At 45.9% G+C, this 19946-nt stretch overlaps 1 protein-coding gene across 1 annotated transcript in view; it reads left to right on the plus strand.

Moving 5' to 3' along the window:
- The window catches only part of CENPI (centromere protein I), a 40615-nt gene that overhangs the window by 10499 nt on the left and 10170 nt on the right, over window positions 1–19946 (plus strand). Inside the window, exons 5-15 of the mRNA XM_090061539.1 lie at window positions 654–761; window positions 2511–2559; window positions 2688–2734; window positions 6865–6954; window positions 8548–8676; window positions 14724–14888; window positions 15167–15287; window positions 15513–15604; window positions 15910–16027; window positions 16121–16185; window positions 18617–18714. Of these exons, the coding sequence (XP_089917665.1) occupies window positions 654–761; window positions 2511–2559; window positions 2688–2734; window positions 6865–6954; window positions 8548–8676; window positions 14724–14888; window positions 15167–15287; window positions 15513–15604; window positions 15910–16027; window positions 16121–16185; window positions 18617–18714 (1082 nt within the window). The remainder of the gene's footprint in view (window positions 1–653; window positions 762–2510; window positions 2560–2687; window positions 2735–6864; window positions 6955–8547; window positions 8677–14723; window positions 14889–15166; window positions 15288–15512; window positions 15605–15909; window positions 16028–16120; window positions 16186–18616; window positions 18715–19946) is intronic.

Genomic DNA, 19946 nt, shown 5'->3' on the forward strand with positions numbered 1-19946 from the left:
AGGGTGACGACAAGGGCACATTGCTTGTAGGAAGAGGAAGTTTGCAGTTTTATGTGTAGTCATCGCACAAGCTCATGCCATTTTTCATGATTTTCAGAAAAGCCTAATACTGTATCAGCATTTCCACTCTGAGGAGTAAAGGTAGGGTCATGTGGGAATTATGCAGTCTTGCTCAGTTTATAGTTCTGAATTTCCCAGATCTAAAATGTACCTCTGTGGTGTCAAGTATTCTTCCAAATGCAGTACAATATTTTACCTCTCAGTTGTATTCCTCAGCTATGATAGCAGAGTTCATGAGCTAAATAAAATATCACTTTGAATGAATAAAGACTTAAGTCTGTGTCTTGGAATCATCTACGTCCCACTGGTCAGCTAGAAAGGTAGTCAAAGCAGTTTAAACTTACTGATCAATTTCCTAGAGTTCGTATATGCTTAAAATCAGGACATTGTCTTTATTGTACTTTGGTGTTAACTGTTCTCACCAAGCTTAGCTTCATAACAAGGAGATTGAATAGCTTCATGCATACATGGCGGCCTTCCCGGTCTCAAGAAGGAGCCATGTGAACTTCTGAATATGTCCTATCGAACAGGATATTGGATTTGTCAAGTTCTCTTCCCTCACTTACTGTAGGGTTAATTTTATTTTTCTGCAGCTGCTCTTCTTAAGATGGCTGATTGCAATGTTTGACTTCATTGATCACAAGGAGCAGCTTCATGCACTCTATGGCTTCTTTTTCTTCTCCCTGCAAGATGAGAAGCTGGTAAGGAGAACTGGAGAATTCATAAACTGAAGGAACAAACCTACAATGTTCATGTTTGATATAAGTCATCGTTGACACTGATCTGCAGTACTTTAGTTTGATGTCTGCTCTTCTATTGCTGGAGTATTTGTTTATAGTGGTATGACTCTCCCTTCTTCTTTGCAGTCTTTTAATGGTACCACGGTTGCTGTTGAACCAAGATCAAATAGCACAGAAATACAGCAGCATAGGCCTATTGTTAGGGTTATCATATACCTAGTTTCAAAAAAGAGGATACCTGTCAGGGAGGTGGGGTAACTAATATGGTTGGGGGGGGTGATATGCCTGAGCCCTTCCCCTCACTCCTAAGCCACAGCCCCCAGCCCTCCCTCCCAGTCTTGCTGGTGTTTTTCCATTTGAGTTAAAGTGCATCTTAAATGGGAGCCAAGTGACCTGTTTTGTATGGCAGCTACAAAAATTCTAGAGAGCGAAAGATTTAACTGTTTAGATTTATAATGTAAGCAGGTACATTAGGAAAGTTTGAAGATGCTCTAAATTTAGAAGTGTACCTTACCTAACCTAAGTCACTTGCTGGAGCTGTTTTCCATAAAACTTAATATTGAATTAAACAAAAAAGTTAAATGGAATTCTATAGAAATTATTCCAGGCACTAGGATAATTTGAAAAAATGAGACCGTGTTAAATTATATGATAAAACAGTGCAGATTCCTCCAGGTTTTTAAAAATGTTACCACAAAGATATTTTCTATTGCATCCCATAAGTAGGGATCTCTGTAAATTACACTGGAAGTGTCCCTGTAGCAGCTCTTTAATATTTTCCGTTTCACTACTTGCCTCCCTAACCCTGATTGGTGGGGGGGCCCTGCCAGCCAGGGCATTTGCTGCTGATCTCTGGGGAAGCAAAAACCAAAGTTTTAAATATTCCATGTTTTTCACTTTCCTAGCAATCAGCAGCAAATGGCCCAGCTGGTGGGGGACTCCTCTACCAATCAGGGTGGGGATGTCAGAGGTGGCGGGAAAAGGCAAAATGGAAAACATTAAAGGAGATACTGCAGTGGGGGCACTTCCAGCCCGATTAACACAGATTCCTATCCACAAGGTACTTTCTGCAAGAGAACAGAGAAATTAACAAGTTTGCTACTTTCAGAGTACTTGAGGTTTGGCACAGATACTTTATACATATTGAACTCAAACTGCTGTAAATGGGGCACTAAGGCACATAGTTGACAACCCAGAGGTTGCAAGTTCAAGGCCATGGCAGAAGAGCTCATAGTGCAGCCTGTCAGATATCAATAAAATCTGCAAATTCTGCTAAATACTGTGCCACAAGGATATGGAAAGGGAAAGGACTGCAATAAATGAAAGTGTTTCAACACAGAACAAGCTAATTGTTATACATTATCCTCTTATTCTCTGACTCCTGAAGTATTCAGCCCTTATTCTAATGGGCAGGAACTGACTTCATCAAAGAATTTGCCTAATATAGAGAATAGCCTCAAATGAAATGGGCATACTGGCAGTTGGTTTTAATGAGTTATATCAGTTCTGTGCTGTGTGCTGATATTTCTGAATGGTTTGGTGCTATATAGGAAGAGGACTGAAGCACTTCATTCAGTGTGACAGCAAGTTCTTGAGGAGACTATTGAAATAGTAATGACTGTGAAATGGGTTTATATAGGGGTCTCTTTAGTCTAATAAGTATCTTGCTGAATCAGATTGCTCACTGGTGGGGTTTTGTTTTTTCTGCAGTGTCCTTATATCTGCCATATACTGTATCTGCTGACCAGGAGAGAGAGCGGTGAGTCCATCCAATCAGCTTCCTGGATTGTTCCTACTGGTTCAATGTATTAAGCCATACAATGCATAAATGTTCAATTGTCTGATGTTTTGTACCCATAATATTCTTAGCTTTTCCTCTTTCTGCAGTAAAACCTTTTCGCGTGAGGAAACTGTTAGATCTACAGGCAAAGATGGTGAGTTACTGAAAATCTTGAATAGAAGAAATAACTAGTTGAGCTTGCAATCCCTGTACTTTCTTAATAGAGCCCAGAAGAGAGGCAGACATGATTACAGCTAGGATGGAGTTATTAGACCTTAGAATAGTAGCTTTTTTCTCTGTAATGCTAAGGATTGACTGGGGATTCTTTTATTTAGCACAAGAGCCTGTACCTTGTGTTAACCTGTATTCCTGCCTTGTATTCTGTGTCTCTTCTAAGCACCCAGGATAGCAATGCAAACATTTTCAACTAGAAACAGCCAAACAATCCTACTTGGTAGTAGGCTCTTGACTCTCCCTTTCCATTTCCTTACTTTTTCATTTTCCACTTGCCTCTTTGCTTCTACAGTATTATCAGAAACTATCAAAATGATGGCCAGAGACCTCCCCTTCAAAAATAGGAAGCCGAGGGACAGAGTTGGTGACCTATTTAAGGATACTTACATTAATACCAGAACCAGGAATTGAACCTTGTGTACTTGCATCAGGCCCTCTCTCTTAACCACTGAACTGCTACATTCTAATCCCACACTATTCACCTCTGTAGTTTCTCCCTGATTATATTCTCTCTTTTGACTATCAACCCTGTTACTGCCCTTTTCTAGGTTTCTTGTTGGCTAGCCGTGCTCTGGTATCAGTAATGAATCTAGGCCACCGCTTACTTTTCTTTACAACTTTTATCCCTTGCTGCCTACATTTCAGATGACCGTTGATACTTGATTAACCCCAGGCTTTCTCCTTTGCCTGACTGGGGAAAGGAGAGTGGGATTCTGAATCCAGAGGAGAAGCAGCCACTATTCTTCTCCTGCCTTCCTGAAATACACTGTGACTCCTTTTTGTTTTTCTTTTTTAAATCTACCATCTAAGTGATAAGGCACTTACACTGATGGCTGATGAGAAAAGTACGTAAGACAGCGATTCTCAGCCTGAGTGCCACAAGTTGCTTTTAAGGTGCCCACTGGTACTGCACAGTGTTTGCACATTTAACAGTGCTAATGCCTATGCATGATTCACATGATTAATCCAGAGATTTGAGATTGGTTTTGTCACTATGGATTCCTCTCTGACCTGTTGTAGGCCTGTTGAGTTCTTTAGGACAAGAGAGTTCATTGTTATTTTTCTGTAGTCAAAAAATTAATGAAAGCTAAGAGCTGACATTTTCCAAGGGGTGCCTTCAGGGCTAATGTGGGATGTCTGGAGTCTAGCAAGGTTAAGATCCACTGAAAAAAGGACTGAAATGTCCATAGAGACACAGGGCTGCAAAATATGCAAGGCAGCTAGAAGGTTGGTAACTGTGACTTGAGACCTTGATGTTAGAAAACTGTAAAATTGTGTGCGATTCTCAGTGTTTGGATGTTGAAGACTTCATCTTCCACTCACTAAATCTGTTGCCAGAAAAATAGTTGTCATAATGTTTGTACTGGATTCTCAGAGTATAAACATCTGAAGAAAAATTCAGGGTTTATTCTTTGGTTTGTTTGGTTTTTTAAAAGTCTCAAAATATCTTCTAGTAATTATGGTAGTGGTGTTCTCAGTCTTTTCAGACTCAGGCTGTCCTTGGACAGTGCCAACTCTTAGTTTTCACTTCTTTTTTTTTTTTAACTACAGAAAAATAGTAGCATTATTCTCCTGTTACAAATAATTTAGACAGTCTATAACAAGTTAGAATGTTCTGAACACAATGAATTCCTATTTGAAATCTCTGGCCACATCCAGACAAGTATATAGTATGCAGTATATAGCACTGCAGATACATTTGTGGTGCCACATACTGGACATTCAGGTGTTCTCTATGCTGCAAGGTAGCAGCACAGGTGGGGGGTGGGGGTTGACCCCAGGAGATCCCAGGGTCAAAATTGGGCCAAAAAAAAAAGTAGAATACCACACACGGGGACAGCACACGTTGCCCAGAGCCTGGCCAGCTAGAGCCACACTCCAGCTGCCAGCCAGGCTCTGAATGGTGCTATTGCCACTGCTGCAGCCCCAGGAGACCAACAGAACCCCAGGTAAGGCTGCTGGGGCCAGCCCAGTGTTGAGACCAGCCTCTCCTACCCCACCTGGGGTAACTTGCCATGTGTGTGGCACAGGTGTTCCTCAGGGACACCTAGCAGTGGCACAAGGTGTCCTGCAGCTTCTTGTCCCTGGGGGGACAAATATTGTGTGGTTCCCTGTGGCACCCTTGAAAGGATTTTAAGGCACCCTAGTTGAGAATCACTGAACTATGGTGCTTATAACAGTTTAACAATTTCAGGAAGGAATGACTTTGGACTTTGCTGCGAAACCTTTCAAATGGGTTTCTCAGAGTGGGTGCTTGTGAGACTTAGTGGATGGAGAGATTGTATGTAAGAAAGAGTAGGCTATACAGTGGGGCCGGTGACTTTAGCTTAGCTGGAAATGTCTGGCTTAGAAGAATGGTAATTTTAAGTTTTCCATGAATGTCAGTCCAAGTCCTGAAATGTTTTGCTTTATATATTTGTGATTTAAAACCCCAATAGACTTAGTATCAGCTGAATATTTAACTTGGTATGTGTCACAGATTCACCCAAATACAGGATTGATTTTTGGGGTTCACTATATATCCTGTATAGATATTTTTCCAAACTAAATTAACTATGATGTTTGGTCTCTCTTTCAAACTAATGTTAAGCTATGTTCAGTTTTATTATTGCTTACAGTTGCAATTAGCAGTGGTAAATTTGACAGTAAGAGGCAGCAGCTGCACTAGAGGGATGTTGGAGGTTCCTGTCCCTGGTGGCTGCTATGTCACCCTCTAGTCTGCTAGCTGCACCAACACCTCCTCCTCCAGTAGTGGTGACTCAGAAGGAGGAGGGGGTTTGAGACTGGTGAGAAATTTGGACTACTGGAATCCAACTCCCACAAGCCCCCAGCTGCCCTGGCAGCTGTGAGAAACATTGCCATGTGCTGAATCAGGCCTTTTGCAGGCCATAGGTTGTTAACCCCCTGGAACAGAACAATGAGTTATGTAAGTGTGATATCTTTAGAGAAGGCTCCTTGTCAAAAAAGTCCCTGGTCTTACAGAGGTTTAGGCCCCAGTTGGGAAAAGGCTGGGTCAATGGCCTGACATCTGGCAGGGGTGGCTGGCTGAGAAATATAACTGAAGAAATCTTTGAGGAGCTGATTTTTGATTAGGGAAGCAGGGTATGATTTTTTTGCTGTTAGTTTTATGATTTTTTTGTTTTGTTCTGCCTTCCAAAAATAAGTTGTTTTTTTTCTCATATAATTATTCTTCTTTGTATTTATTACACATCCTTTGTTTTTTGTTTTATATAATGTATTGCATATCTGTGGTCAGTGTGATTTCAGGGCCATTCATAAGTACAGATGTTCCCTTCTATGGAGACGGGGACCTATGATATTTTAAAAGCCAAAGGGAAATATCTCATAAGATAGCAAACTTTCTATGCTGTAGTTGCAAAGTCTGGACTGGGGTGGATGAGACTAAAGTTTGCTGGGGTAAGGAGTTATCTCAAAAGCAGATTCTAGTCTGGTCCCAGCAGAACCTCTATCAGACTAGAGATTTCTTGACAAGGAGCATTCCCTAAATCAGAAAGAGTCTTGGAGTTGAGGGTCATTGTAGTATCATACCATCATAGCATACACAGTTTGTTACAGTACCATAACAGCTAGCCTTTAAGAAGTTTTAACAGCTCCAAACATTTGCAATTTTTTGAGGATAACACTTGGAGAACCCCGTTCCATTCTCTTTATACTTGATAATAAATCAGTAACACTTTAGAAAGTTAAACTGTATGATGCTATTTTCATTCTTTAATATAATGTCATTGGCTTTAAGAGTAAAATCATTCCCATGCATATTTTAGCCAAATAGAGGTCATCATATAGCATCTCTGATTGTTTAGTGTCTTTACGTCATTAGGACTAGGACTTAAATTCCTCTTCCCCACTCATTTCCATTACTATTTCTTTCTTCCTTGTTCTCCTTCCATCCTCAGCTGCACATGGCACTGTGGGGCTGGTTAATGAGGTATGGAAGTCTTTGACTTTCAGTTGGGTTTTTCGTTCTATTCCTTGGCTGCTGTATTTAGTCCTCTGGTGCATAGTTTAACTGTCTTCCACTTATTCTAGGGAATGCAACCTCATCTACAGGCTTTGCTATCACTTTACAAGCTCTTCTACCCTGAGTTGGTGTCCATAACTTTGCCTGCAAAAATGAAGGTGAGCAATGGGGTTGATCTTACAAATGGCAGGGTTGAGTGTCAAATTTGTACTGTGCTTTCTACATAAGCAGCTTTTCTGTGTGATACATTGGTGAAAGAATAATTTTGGCTCTTCTTTTCACCAAGAAAGGAATGTTACATAGGGATTGCTAGCATTTCACCCTACTGAAGCAAGAGCAAATGTAAATGATTTGGAACTGAAGGGCAGAAAGCTAGCCTATGGAACTGCCTTCTTATTGTTGTTACTTTCATCCTCTCTTGTTCATTTCCTTCCCATTTGATATATTCTGTTTTGGGGAAATAATGTCTTCCTATTCTTGCTAAGTATTGCCCAAATACTTTTAGTTTTGCCACCATTATCTCTATGTAGCAAAAACTGCGGTACAGATGATAATGGCAGCCAACAAACAATGAATAGAATAAAAATTTAGATTTTGTTTATGGGCCTGGTTTTCTAAGTTGGAAAGTTTTTGCTATATAAAGGTAATGGTGGCAAAACTGAGTTGACTTGGAGGAGTTCCAAGGAAGGAACAGGATATGTGGTGGTATTTTGTAATTGTGTCTATGCTGTGGTCACAATTATGCAGTTGCATATAAGATATGCTGTGCAGTTACACTGCACATGTAAATACTCTAGTCAAGGTTTCTTAAGTATTCTGTAGTAAACAGGACTATATTCTGTGGGTACCTGGTTTCTGTGCACCTCAGGTAGGCTGAGGCAGCTCTGGGTATATTTAAAAATGGAGTTAGTCACTAGAACATTGCTGGTAATGTTTGTTTTTATATCATTTTACATTACTTATTTTTGCAGTTTTTATTATCCTGCAGATTTTTTTGTTAATTAGAGAAGTCAGAGATTTTGTCACCTACCAAAGCATGGGAGATGGTCTGGCATTTTATTTCCAGAGTTGGGCCTTGTCTGAACCTACACATGCCACCAGTTCATAATAGTGTTTCTAAACTGAGGGAAAATATTTCCAGTTGAAGAGTTTGAATGTAAAGGTTGAAATCGGTTAGGGTTTAAAACTGATTTTAATAAAAATGGTGGAAGACTGGTCAAGAAAAAATCTGTTTTAAATTTTTATTTCAAGTTTTCTTTGCAGCTATGATGTCCAGAAACTTAACCCATTTTTAAATGGACTCTGATTGTCCTGGTCAATTATTTGGTAGACTCACTGTGCCTGAATGTCTTGGGGGCTCCATTGTAAATGCACCCAAATGCTTAGGCAGGTTTTAATTAATGCATCATTTAGATCCTGTCTCTATCAATAAATAAAAATAATAGTATGAGAATTTTTAAACAGATGCAAGTTCTCATGCATTTGAAACCTTTGTAACCTTGTTTTCTGAAGTTTGAGAGAGGGCAAAAGTTTTAGAAAAGTCAATATCTCTTGTGGATTGTAGGCGCATGGTGATAAAAGTAATACTGCACTATCAGAAACCTAGCACCTCCTGGACTGTCAAGCCCAGCTGTTACAACAGAGCACATAGAAGTCATTACGGTGATATGTATCAAAATAGAAACTTATTTTTCTGTCGCTTTTTTTTTTTTTCAATTTATCCTCACACACCTCTGTCTTGTGCTTTTCAGACCTACTTTAAGAACTCAGAAAGCCTGTGGAAAGCAGCAATCAACAGTGTAAGGCAAAGAAACCAGAGAACTTTTCCAGTATCCCAGCAACTGATTCTAGGTCCAACTCACCTTCAGTCCCGGAAGAGGGTAGGTTATGGGAACTCAAACAATTTCTAGAGCTGTTCTATGCTGAATCCTAGACAAAGATAGGAACCAGGATCTGACTAGGGCATAGGGAATGGCAGTATAATTTAATGGGGTATAATAAATAATCTGGGATCTGGGTTTTCAGTTTGCTGCAGAAAAATATGGATTTTCTCCTTTAAAGGAGAAGAACACAGAAACCCAAGAAAACATAGGTTTCCCCTTACAGACCTTCTAGCCTGCAAGGGTCTGCTTGGGGCAGAGGGTGCCACATGAATGTGGCAGCCAGGCAGTGTGGTAGAGGGCAGCTCCCTCCAGGTAAGTCTGTGAGGGAGAGGCAGGGGGCACAGGCAGTGCATTGTGGGTAGGGGGGAAGCACAGGTGATGTGGCAGGGGACCAGGGTGGGCAGGCACCTGCCTCCCAAAATCGCAGTGCCCACAGCAGGCTGCAGCCTGGCTGGACCACACACCCCTTGCTCTGCGGGCTAGGGCCTGGGGGCGGAGGGCAGCAGGTCTGGAGTGAGAGGCATCAGCAGGGCTGTGGGGCTGTATGTCAGGAGTGAGGGGCATTAGCAGGGCTGTGGCTTGGGTGTGTGGGGCAACAGCATGGGCAGGACACCAACATATCAAGGCTGCTCATCACCACAGAGCAGTGGGGTAGAACAGTAGCTTTCTCTGTAATGAACATCTGCAGCTGGACCCATATCCTGGTGAGCAAAGGGGCAAGGGGAGCTCTTATTTTCCATGATAAAAAAAAAACAAAAAACACTCAGGTAGGCTCCAGAGCAGTGAGAGACACGCGGGTGAAGCCCGCTGCACCCCCGCTCCTCTGAAGCCCCCCAGACGCCCCCTCAGCAGCCGCCAAGCCCCCTGCCGACCCCCAGCACAGCTGGAGGTAAGCGGGCTCGTGGTGGGAAGGGGTTAACTCCTCGCTTGCTGGGAGGAGGCCGCTGCCTGGTGGTCAAGCCCCCGACCAGGCCCCTACTTGGCCCAGCCCCCCAGGGAGAGAGAAGAGAACGAGGGGGTACTCACCAGTCCCCCTCCTGTAGGGCAGGGTCCCCCAAATCCCGGGCAGGGCCTCCCTGGCCTGAAAAGCCAGCGTCCCCCCCGATGGCAGGCCCACTGCGCATGCGCGTAGTTTAAAAGGGCCCGCCAAACAGGGAACAAAAAACACTCAGGTAGGCTCCAGAGCGGTGAGAGACGCGCGGGTGAAGCCCGCTGAGCCCCCACTCCCCCAAAGCCCCCCCAGACACCCCGTCAGCAGCCGCCAAGCCCCCTGCCGACCCCCAGCACAGCCGGAGGTAAGCGGGCTCATGGTGGGAAGGGGTTAACGCCTCGCTTGCTGGGAGGAGGCCGCTGCCTGGTGGCCGGGTCAAGCCCCCGCCCAGGACCCTACTTGGCCCAGCCCCCCCGGGAGCCGGGTGAACAGGCTGCGCAAACAGGCGCCCGAGTTAGCGCGGAGTTCACGCAGGGGAGGGCGCGGGAGGGCACGACACCCTACCTGCGACCCCCCCTAGCCATAGCCAGCCCCAGCCGTAGCCAGCCTACCAGAGGCATGACACGGATGGGCACGCGCTGCACCCCGAGAGTCCCCTCGGGCTCTGTGGCCCCTTCATTGGCCACCTCAGAGACGGCCACCCAGACGGAGCCCATGGTTCCGGGCTCCATGCAGACGGAGCCCCTGGCTTTTGGCTGCGGGGGCTGCCTGTCACTTTTTCAGGCTCTGGGGCCCGGGAGCATGGCCACCTCCCCTTGCGGGGTCTGCTCCCTACTGGGGTCTCTGGCGCGCCAGCTGGAGGAGCTCCAGGCCACAGTCCAGAGACTGCGTGCCATCAGGGACTGCGAGCAGGAGATAGACTCCTACTGCCAGGCCCTTCTCCCCCGGGAGCCGCAGGGGAGAGCTCCGTCTCTCTCCACGACTAAGGAGGACTCTGGGACCTCCCGCTCTGCCCAGTCAGGGGCATGGACCAAGGTGGTCAAGGGCCCCAAGGCCCGCCGCACCAAGGCCCCTCCCTCGCCGGAGCTTAGCAACAGGTTCACACCTCTTGCAGCCCCAGCAGAGCCTGCTCAGTTGCCAGCTCCTGCAGGCAACCCAGGCTCGACCCCAGCTACTGCCCCCGCTCTCCCCAAGACAAAGCGTAAGGTGTTTGTTGTGGGAGACTCCATCCTGCAGGGGACCGAGGGGGCAATCTGCCGCCCCGACCCCTTAGCCCGGGAAGTCTGCTCCTTCCCGGGGGCCCGCATCTGAGACATTGCGGAGAGGATCCCGCAGTTCCTCCGACCCACAGACCACTACCCCATACTCCTTATTCACGTGGGCAACAATGACACGGCTCGGAGCACCCCCAGCCAGGTCATGAGGCGCTACGGGGAGTTGGGAGCGGGGCTTAGGGGTTTGGGAGCTCAGGTGGTGTTTTCGTCCATCCTCCCAGTCTCGGGCTATGGGCTGAGGAGGGAGAGGAGGATCCACGCAGTCAACCAAAGACTGCGGTGCTGGTGTCATCGGGAAGGCTTTGGCTTCCATGACCACAGCCCGCTCTTTGGCGAGAGAGGCAGCGAGCTGCTGGGAAGAGATGGCCTCCACCTCTCTCCCCTGGGGAGGAGGCTTTTCTCAGCCAGGCTGGCTGACCTGCTCCACTGGGCTTTAAACTAAGCCTGCTGGGGGATGGGGGGACTACTGCCACTGCTGGCCTGCAGAGCGACCCTTGCAAAGCCAGCGGACCAAGGCACTTAAGGGAGACCACCCCTGCCCCAGCCCTGGCACAATCTGTGAGCAAGGCACGAGCCCCCAAGGGCACACTTGCCTGCCTGTGCACTAATGCCAGGAGCCTGGGCAACAAGCAGGACGAGCTCGTCTTCCTGCTCAGTGCAAAGAAATATGATGTCACTGGGATAACGGAGACCTGGTGGGACTCCACCCATGACTGGACCACAGGTATAGAGGGCTATACCCTGTACAGGAGGGATCGTGTTGACAAAAGGGGCGGGGGTGTAGCTCTCTATGTGAAGGAAAGCTACATGTCCCTGCAAGCTGATGTTGGCGACCGGCATGGACAGCTAGAGACCCTCTGGGTAAAAATTCGTGGGGAATACGGCACGGGACACAACGGTGGGAGTCTACTACAGACCTCCCACTCAAAGTCCCGAGCTTGACCAGGAGTTCGCCCGGGAACTGACTGAGGCCGCTTGCTCCAGGACCTTGGTTGTCATGGGTGACTTCAATTACCTGGACATCTCCTGGGAAGATCACTCAGCAAAATCCGAGCGGTTGCAAAGCTTTCTCTCGTGTGTGGATGACCTCTATCTGACTCAAGAAGTCTATGGGCCAACGAGAGGCAAAGCGCTGCTCGACCTGGTACTGGCTACGGGGGACAACCTAATTGGCGACCTAGTGATTGATGGGAAGCTGGGTGACAGCGACCACGAGCTGATCACCTTTACCATCCGCTGTAAAGCTGGCAAGTCAGTCAGCAACACAGAATGCCTTGACTTCAGAAAAGCCGACTTTGACAAGCTCAAGAGGCTAGTCAATCAGGCCCTCAGGGACCATGACCCTAGGGAGATGGGAGTTCAAGAAGAGTGGTTGTTTCTCAAGGAAGTGATCCTCAATGCACAAGCTAAATCTATCCCAACATGGAGGAAAAGCAGCAAGAAGGCACAGCAGCCCCCCTGGCTCTCCAGGGACCTAGCGGACCTCCTGTGGCTAAAAAGGAAAGCCTACAAAGGATGGAGGATGGGATTCACCTCCAAGGAGGATTACTCCGTGCTGGTCTGGTCCTGCAGGGAGCAAACCAGGAAAGCCAAGGCTGCAACTGAACTCTAACTAGCTTCAGGCATCAAGGACAACAAAAAGTCCTTTTTCAGATATGTGGGGAGCCAGAGGAAAAGCAAGGGCAACATTGGACCCCTGCTAAACCAGATGGGGCATCTGACAACTGACGCCCAGGAAAAAGCCAACCTATTAAATAGGTACTTTGCGTCAGTCTTTCATCAGTCACATGGGATGCCCATGCCTGCTATGGGACAGGGAAATCTGGGTGAGGGGGATCCCCTACCCTCCATAAATGCTGACCTCGTGAAGGAACACTTTGAGAAGCTGGATACCTTCAAGTCAGCTGGCCCTGACAATCTGCACCCCAGGGTACTCAAGAAGCTGGCGAGCGTCATAGTCCAGCCCCTGGCACGGATCTTTGAAAACTCCTGGCGCTCTGGTGTAGTGCCCGAAGACTGGAAGAAGGCCAATGTGGTGCCAATCTTCAAGAAAGGGAGGAGAGTGGATCCGGCTAATTACAGGCCCATTAGCCTGACTTCTATCCTGGGGAAGATCCTAGAAAAGTTTATTAAGGAGGCCATCCTTGAGAGACTGGCCCAGGCTAACATTCTAAGGGATAGCCAGCATGGGTTTGTTGCAGGTAGGTCTTGTTTGACCAATCTCATTTCCTTCTCTGGCCAGGTGACCTGTCACCTGGACGAGGAAGAAGAGGTTGATGTCATATATCTTGACTTCAAAAAAGCTTTTGATCTGGTATCCCATGATCACCTCTTGGCCAAACTGCCCAGTTGTGGCCTTGGCTCCACCACGATCCGCTGGCTGGGAAATTGGCTCCGTGGTCGGACCCAGAGGGTTGTGATTGATGGCAGTCACTCATTGTGGTGCCCTGTGACCAGTGGGGTCCCTCAAGGCTCTGTCCTGGGACCCATACTGTTCAACATCTTCATTAACAATGTGGACATTGGAGTCAGGAGTGGACTGGCCAAGTTCGCCGATGACACCAAACTTTGGGGCAAAGCATCCACGCCAGAGGACAGGCGGGTGATCCAGGCTGACCTGGACAAGCTCAGCAAACGGGCAGACGAGAACCTTATGGTGTTTAACACTGATAAATGCAAGGTTCTCCACCTTGGGAGGAAAAACCTGCAGTACCCTTATAGGCTCGGCAGTGCTATGTTGGTTAGTACTACAGAAGAAAGAGACTTGGGGGTCATCATTGACCACAAGATGAACGTGAACCTGCAATGCGATGCTGCGGCTAGTAAAGTGACCAAAACGTTGGCTTGCATCCATAGATGCTTCTTGAGCAAATCCCGGGACATCATTCTCCCCTTGTACTCGGCCTTGGTGAGGCTGCAGCTGGAGTACTGCGTCCAGTTTTGGGCTCCACAATTCAAAAAGGATGTGGAGAAGCTTGAGAGAGTCCAGAGGAGAGCCACGCGCATGATCAGAGGTCAGGAAAACAGATCTTACGATGACAGGCTGAGAGCCATGGGACTCTTTAGCCTGGAAAAGCGTAGGCTCAGGGGTGATCTGATGGCCACCTATAAGTTTATCAGGGGTGACCACCAGGATCTGGGGGAATGTTTGTTCACCAGAGCGCCCCAAGGGATGACGAGGTCGAACGGTCTCCTGCAAGACCGTTTCAGGCTGGACATAAGGAAGAATTTCTTTACTGTCCGAGCCCCCAAGGTCTGGAACAGTCTGCCAGCAGAGGTGGTTCAAGCGCCTACATTGAACACCTTCAAGAGTAAATTGAATGCTTATCTTACTGGGATCCTATGACCCCAGGTGACTTCCTATCCTTTGGGCAGGGGGCTGGACTCGATGTTCTCCTGAGGTCCCTTCCAGCCCTAATGTCTATGAAATCTATGATAAAAAAATCAAACACTGAAATGTATAGGTATTTAAAATGTATTTTGTTATAATGATTGAGGCACTAGTAGGCTTCCAAATTACTTAAAATTGTAAATGTATCAAAACATTGTGTTCAACTGATACCTATATAGAGATAGATAGCGGCATTTCATTTTAATTGCAGAAAAATGCTGATGGGGGGTAATCCAGAGAAGTTGGTATTTTTTTTTAATCAGACTATTTCATATTTTAAACAGAAAACCAGGATCCCTGATGACAATGCACTGCCTCAAATGCCTGGGATATAAGTGTATTGTATTTTGCAGGGTAGTAAAATAATTTGGAGCATATCTGCATTTATCTGAATGACTATGTTGGAGTCCTACTTGCTGCTGTTAATTTTGATTTCCAATCTGTCTAGAAATGGAATACTCAGTTGATTTTGCCTGCAAGTAGCGGCAGTACAAGTAACACAACTGTGTGCAAGGAGGTCAGCCATGTTGACATATTCAGTCCCACTGAATCCTTTCCAGTGGAGAAACTCTGTACATTTTCTCAACTCCTACAGAACATCCACTGCCTAGAGGTGAGTGACAGGAAGGCCTCAGCATGGGCACACATGCAGGTGAGATGTAACCATGTATTGTGCCCATGACCTTACAGGGAGCAGTGCACATGTTGCTCAACCCCAATAAAAAAAAATGTGGGGTTTAGTCCACAGTGGTATGAAAGCTTTGGTTCCAACTGTCTTGTGTGTTTGGGCGCTTTGGATCAGAGAGATTGGACAATTCTGATAGCATCAGCTTTGTGTTGGCACTTTTCAGAAATAAAGATTCAATAGCTAGTTATCCTGGTTTCTTTCAGTTTCCTTCCCGAATGAGTTCAGTGCTAAGGAGTCCTTTGTTGCTTCATTACATTAATTGTATCAAAGATGAATCTATATACCTGCGGCTCAACTACTGGATGGGCCAGGCTCTTCAAGAAGGTAGAAACTTAATATTACCAGGCTTGGTGGGGAGGAAAACGGTGTCTGAAACTGTATTAAAAACTGTATTTTTCCTATCTCGGTGATGGTACTTAACTGTACATGCATATGTAGCTGAAAAAAATACAGTTGATGTATTCATCCAGGGAAGAGCATTTTGTGATCTGCTTCTGTTTGTGTGAATCTTCTATGTTCTGATCCAGTACAATATTCTCTTTGGTTTAGAGTGCATTTGGTGCAAGGTAGATAATCAGCTGTATGAAGAAGACTTCAAAGACTTCCTGGATACTGTCTACAAAGCGGAGTGTTTCTTGCAGGTAACCAGCTTATTGAAGAACCTTAGCTTCCTTAATTTTTTTTCCCTTAGGATGCATTGGGGATTGTCCATTTCCTGTGGAATCCATGAGAGATAAATCAGTTAAAATCTGTTCACAGAGCAAGTGAAGATTCCTAAACTGACTCCTTCTGGATGTATGATAATTTTGAAAGTGTACTTGTTAACTAGCATCCTGGTGAGCTGGGTGGCCCCTGTTCTTCTCTAAAGTAAACCATGGAATGAAGGAAGACAAGGGACAGGCTTTTGAGATTAACTTTTTTAATGTTTTAATCTTGTGCTTTGCAGGAGGGAATCTCTTCCTGTGAAGAATTCCTATATAAAAGCCTTCCCCTCTGGGATGGTTCCTGCTGTCGATTACAAGTTCTCAGGCTGGTGAGCTGGATCCCTCTCAATAGCTTTTCAGGTACGTGAGGCAGACTGAATGAGCATAGGCTATATCTAGACGGGGTAGCTTGAATTCTTGTACAGATATCTTTTTACTTCTCTTTCATTTCAGAAGTGAAGCCATACCTTTGTGAGCCTTTGGCACAGCTGTTTTTCACATCATCCCTATATTTTAAGGTAATTTAAGGCCATTATGCTGACAACAGATGTTTCTAGTTTGTATTTCTGTCCTTACTAATTCAAATCTACTGATAGCATAATGGATATTTGTGATTCAAGTCTTGGCATGGGTCTAGAGCAGGGGTTGGCAATGTTTTTCAGCAGAATGCCAAAAAATCCTTCAACTTTGACTTGTAAGATGTTGGTATGCAGGGTGGATGGCAGGGGAGCCACAAGGGGCCTGATTCTTGTGAAAATGCATCCCTGGCCCCTTACTTGCTGTCTGCCCCAAAGCACATTCATAGACACTAGGGCAGGAAGGGACCTTGGAAGATCAAGTCCAGCCCCCTGCCTCAGGGGCAGGAAGTCAGCAGGGATCATAGGATCCCAGCAAGATACGCATCCAAATGTCTCTTGAAGGTGTTCAAAGTAGGTGCTTGAACCACCTTTGGCGGCAGTCTGTTCCATACCTTGGGGTCTGGGACACTAAAGAAGCTCTTCCTTATGTCCAGCCTGAAACAGCCATGGAGGAGTTTGTGACCATGCGGCCTTGTCGTCCCTTGGGGCTCTCTGGTGAACAGATGTTCCCCCAAACCCTGGTGAGCACCCTGATAAACTTATATAGGTGGCCACTAGATCACCTGAGCCTGCGCTTTTTCAGGCTGAAGAGTCCCATGGCTCTCAGCCTCTCATCATAAGGTCTGTTTTCCTGACTTTTGATCATGCGTGTGGCTCTCCTCTGCACTCTCTCAAGCTTCTCCACATCCTTTTTGAATTGTGGAGCCCAAAACTGGATGCAGTATTCCAGCTGCGGCCTCACCAAGGCTGAGTACAACAGGAGAATGGCGTCCTGGTATTTGCTGGAGAAGCATCTATGGATGCAAGCCAGCATTTTGCTTGCTTTACTAGCTGCAGCATCACATTGAAGGCTCATGTTCAATCATGACCCCCAAGTCCCTTTCATCCATAGTGCTAGCCAGCGTAGCACTGCCAAACCTATAAGCATGCTGCAGGGTTTTTTTTTCCCCTGAGGTGGAGAACCTTGCATTTTTCGGTGTTAAACACCATCAGGTTCTCATCCGCCCATTTCCGGCGCCTGTCAAGGTCAGCCTGGATCACCCTCTTGTCCTCAGGTGTGGATGCTTTACCCCAGAGTTGGGTGTTGTCATTGAACTTGGCCAGTCCAATTCTGACACCAATGTTCACATCATTAATGAAGATGTTAAATAGTATAGGCCCAAGGATAGACCCTTGAGGACCCCACTGGTCACAGTGTACCACGATGATTAACTTCCATAAACCACCACCTTTTGGGTTCTACCACGGAGCCAATTCCCCAGCCAGCGGATCATGGTGAGGCCAAGGCCTCAGTTCACCAGTTTTGCTAAGAGGTGATCATGGGATACCAGATTGAAGGCTTTTTGAAGTCAAGATATATGATATCAATCTCTTCTCCCTTGTCCAGGTGATAGGTCACCTGGTTGTAAAAGGAGATAAGATTGGTCAAGCAAGACCAACCCACAACAAACCCATGCTGGCTATCCCTCAGGATGTTGCCATCAGCCAGCCCGCTAAGAATAGCCATTTTGATAATCTTTTCCAAGACCTTCCCCTGGGATAGAAGTCAGGCTGATGGGCCTGTAGTTTGCCAGATCCACTTTCCTCCCTTTCTTGAAGATAGGTACCACATTGGCCTTCTTCCAATCTTTGGGCACTTCACCAGAGCACCAGGAGTTCTCAAAGATCCATGCCAGGGGCTGAGCTATGATGCTAGCCAGCTCCTTGAGTACCCTGGGATGTAAACAGTCAGGGCGGGCTGACCTGAAGGTATCCAGCCTCTCAAGGTGTTCTTTCACAAGGTCAGCATTAATGGAGGGTAAGGAATCTTCCCCACCCAGGCCTCCCTGTCCCAAAATGGGCAGGCGCATCCCATGGGACTGGTGAAAAACCAACGCAAAAGTACCCATTTAGCAAGTTGTCTTTTTCCTGAGTGCCTGCTGCTGCTAATGAGCCTGGCCAGGGCTCCACAGATCCCAGTGCAGCTGCTTGCTGCCTTCCTACCACCTGCAGCAGCCATGGGCTCTGTGGCTGGTAGCTGGGGCCTGCCCAGAGTCCAGGCCAACTGTGGCATGCTGAGCAAAATGGCTTCATGTGCCATGCTGAGGGTTGCCAACTCCTGCTTTAGAGAATTGGAATGTGTTGGGGAGGTGACTCTGTGGAGATTGTTCTGACCTTGGTCTGCAGGCTGGACATTGAGCACCCTTGGTTATAGGTGATACTCCAACCTCTTCAGACAACCTGGGCTTCAGCAAGTTGTCTCTAATCTTTCCTGTGGTCCTGATAAACTGCATCTGAAACTGTCCAGTAATCATTGGGTCTGATGGAATATTTTAATTACCTTAATACTGCTCCCTGTGTGCTAATCTGTCATTTTCTTTCCCTGCTCCAGTGTAGTGTTCTTGAGAGCCTGAAGGAGCTGTTGCAGAACTGGTTGAATTGGCATGTGATGCAGTTGGATATGGAGTCTAATACTGAAATAAGTCCTTTGTAAGTTCATCTGAAACGTAGACAATGCACTGATTGTATGCATGGTGCATACAAATACCCCACTTCTTATGAGTGGCATAAAGCTGGGTGGAAAGTTGGAACTGCTCTTGCTTTACTGAATGTTAACTCAGTTGTGAATCCTCTGAATTCCTTTACAAGCATTTCTGTTTGTGTCACAGATAACTGTATTATGCTTTTTTACTCCTTTGCAACATGTCACCAAGGCACTTTCTCTAGTGATAGGTCTTGAGCCTCTAAATAACTCCAAAGGGGAATCCTATTACTCTCCCACTCTAGGCTAGAAGTTTCAGCAATGCCAACTTGCCTTGGTTTCCTGGAGGAGTTAATCATTCTGGTTATCTTCTTAGGAGTTTTTTATTCAGGGGTACAATACAATCTTTTTTCAAAACAAAACATTTGTCAACTGGACACAGTAATTGGTTGGGGTAGATACTATGCTGGCTTGCAGTTTCCACCTTGTATCCCTATCAGACTTTGAGTCCTTCTGTACCAGTTTGCTCTCCTCTAGAATTCCTCCCCTCAAAGAGAGGTTAACTTGTACAGGCAGGGTTCTCTCACTTGGTATGGTTTATGAACTAAGTCATTAATTTAGTCCAAATCATTGTTCTTAATATTCTCCTACACAGAGGGCTTTGGGCAGGAAGTAAACCTCTGGGCTTATGCTGCCTTCAGTAAAGACATAGGCAAGTAAATGTCTCACAGCATTCATATAAATAATACTGAGATTTCTGTTCTTTGAACCAAATGTTATTCATAGCTTGTATCCTGCTGTACACTCGCAAATTTAGTCATGTCAATTTCTTGCATTTGTTCAGTATTGTAGTCCCCAAACTAAAACGAAGACGCCAATATACGAACTACATCTGGAGCATTGTTTTATAGGTATTATTTGGTGTTTTGGGACTTCACTGCATAGTGCTTTTTTGTGAGCTCAAAAATTCCTTTTTACTCGCTTCTACTTGGTGCGGCTCTCACCAAAGACCTTTTTCAGTCTTAATTCTCCATGTGGAAATAATATTTTTTAAACTTTGGGGAAAAAAACAATTGTCTAGACTTCTATACTCTCTAGATTGTAGTATAAGTTGTTCAAAGTACATCTGAGGTATGATTCACGTACCTTTCTTCTTGACTCCTAAGGCTGCTTCACTTCTCAAAGTAAGAAATATTCCAACATACTTTAGAAATACAAAGCAAGTAGATTGAGGTCTTTC

This window comes from Crocodylus siamensis, chromosome 8, assembly GCF_052110815.1.
Source record: "Crocodylus siamensis isolate JL-2025a chromosome 8, ASM5211081v1, whole genome shotgun sequence".
NCBI lineage: Eukaryota > Metazoa > Chordata > Crocodylia > Crocodylidae > Crocodylus > Crocodylus siamensis.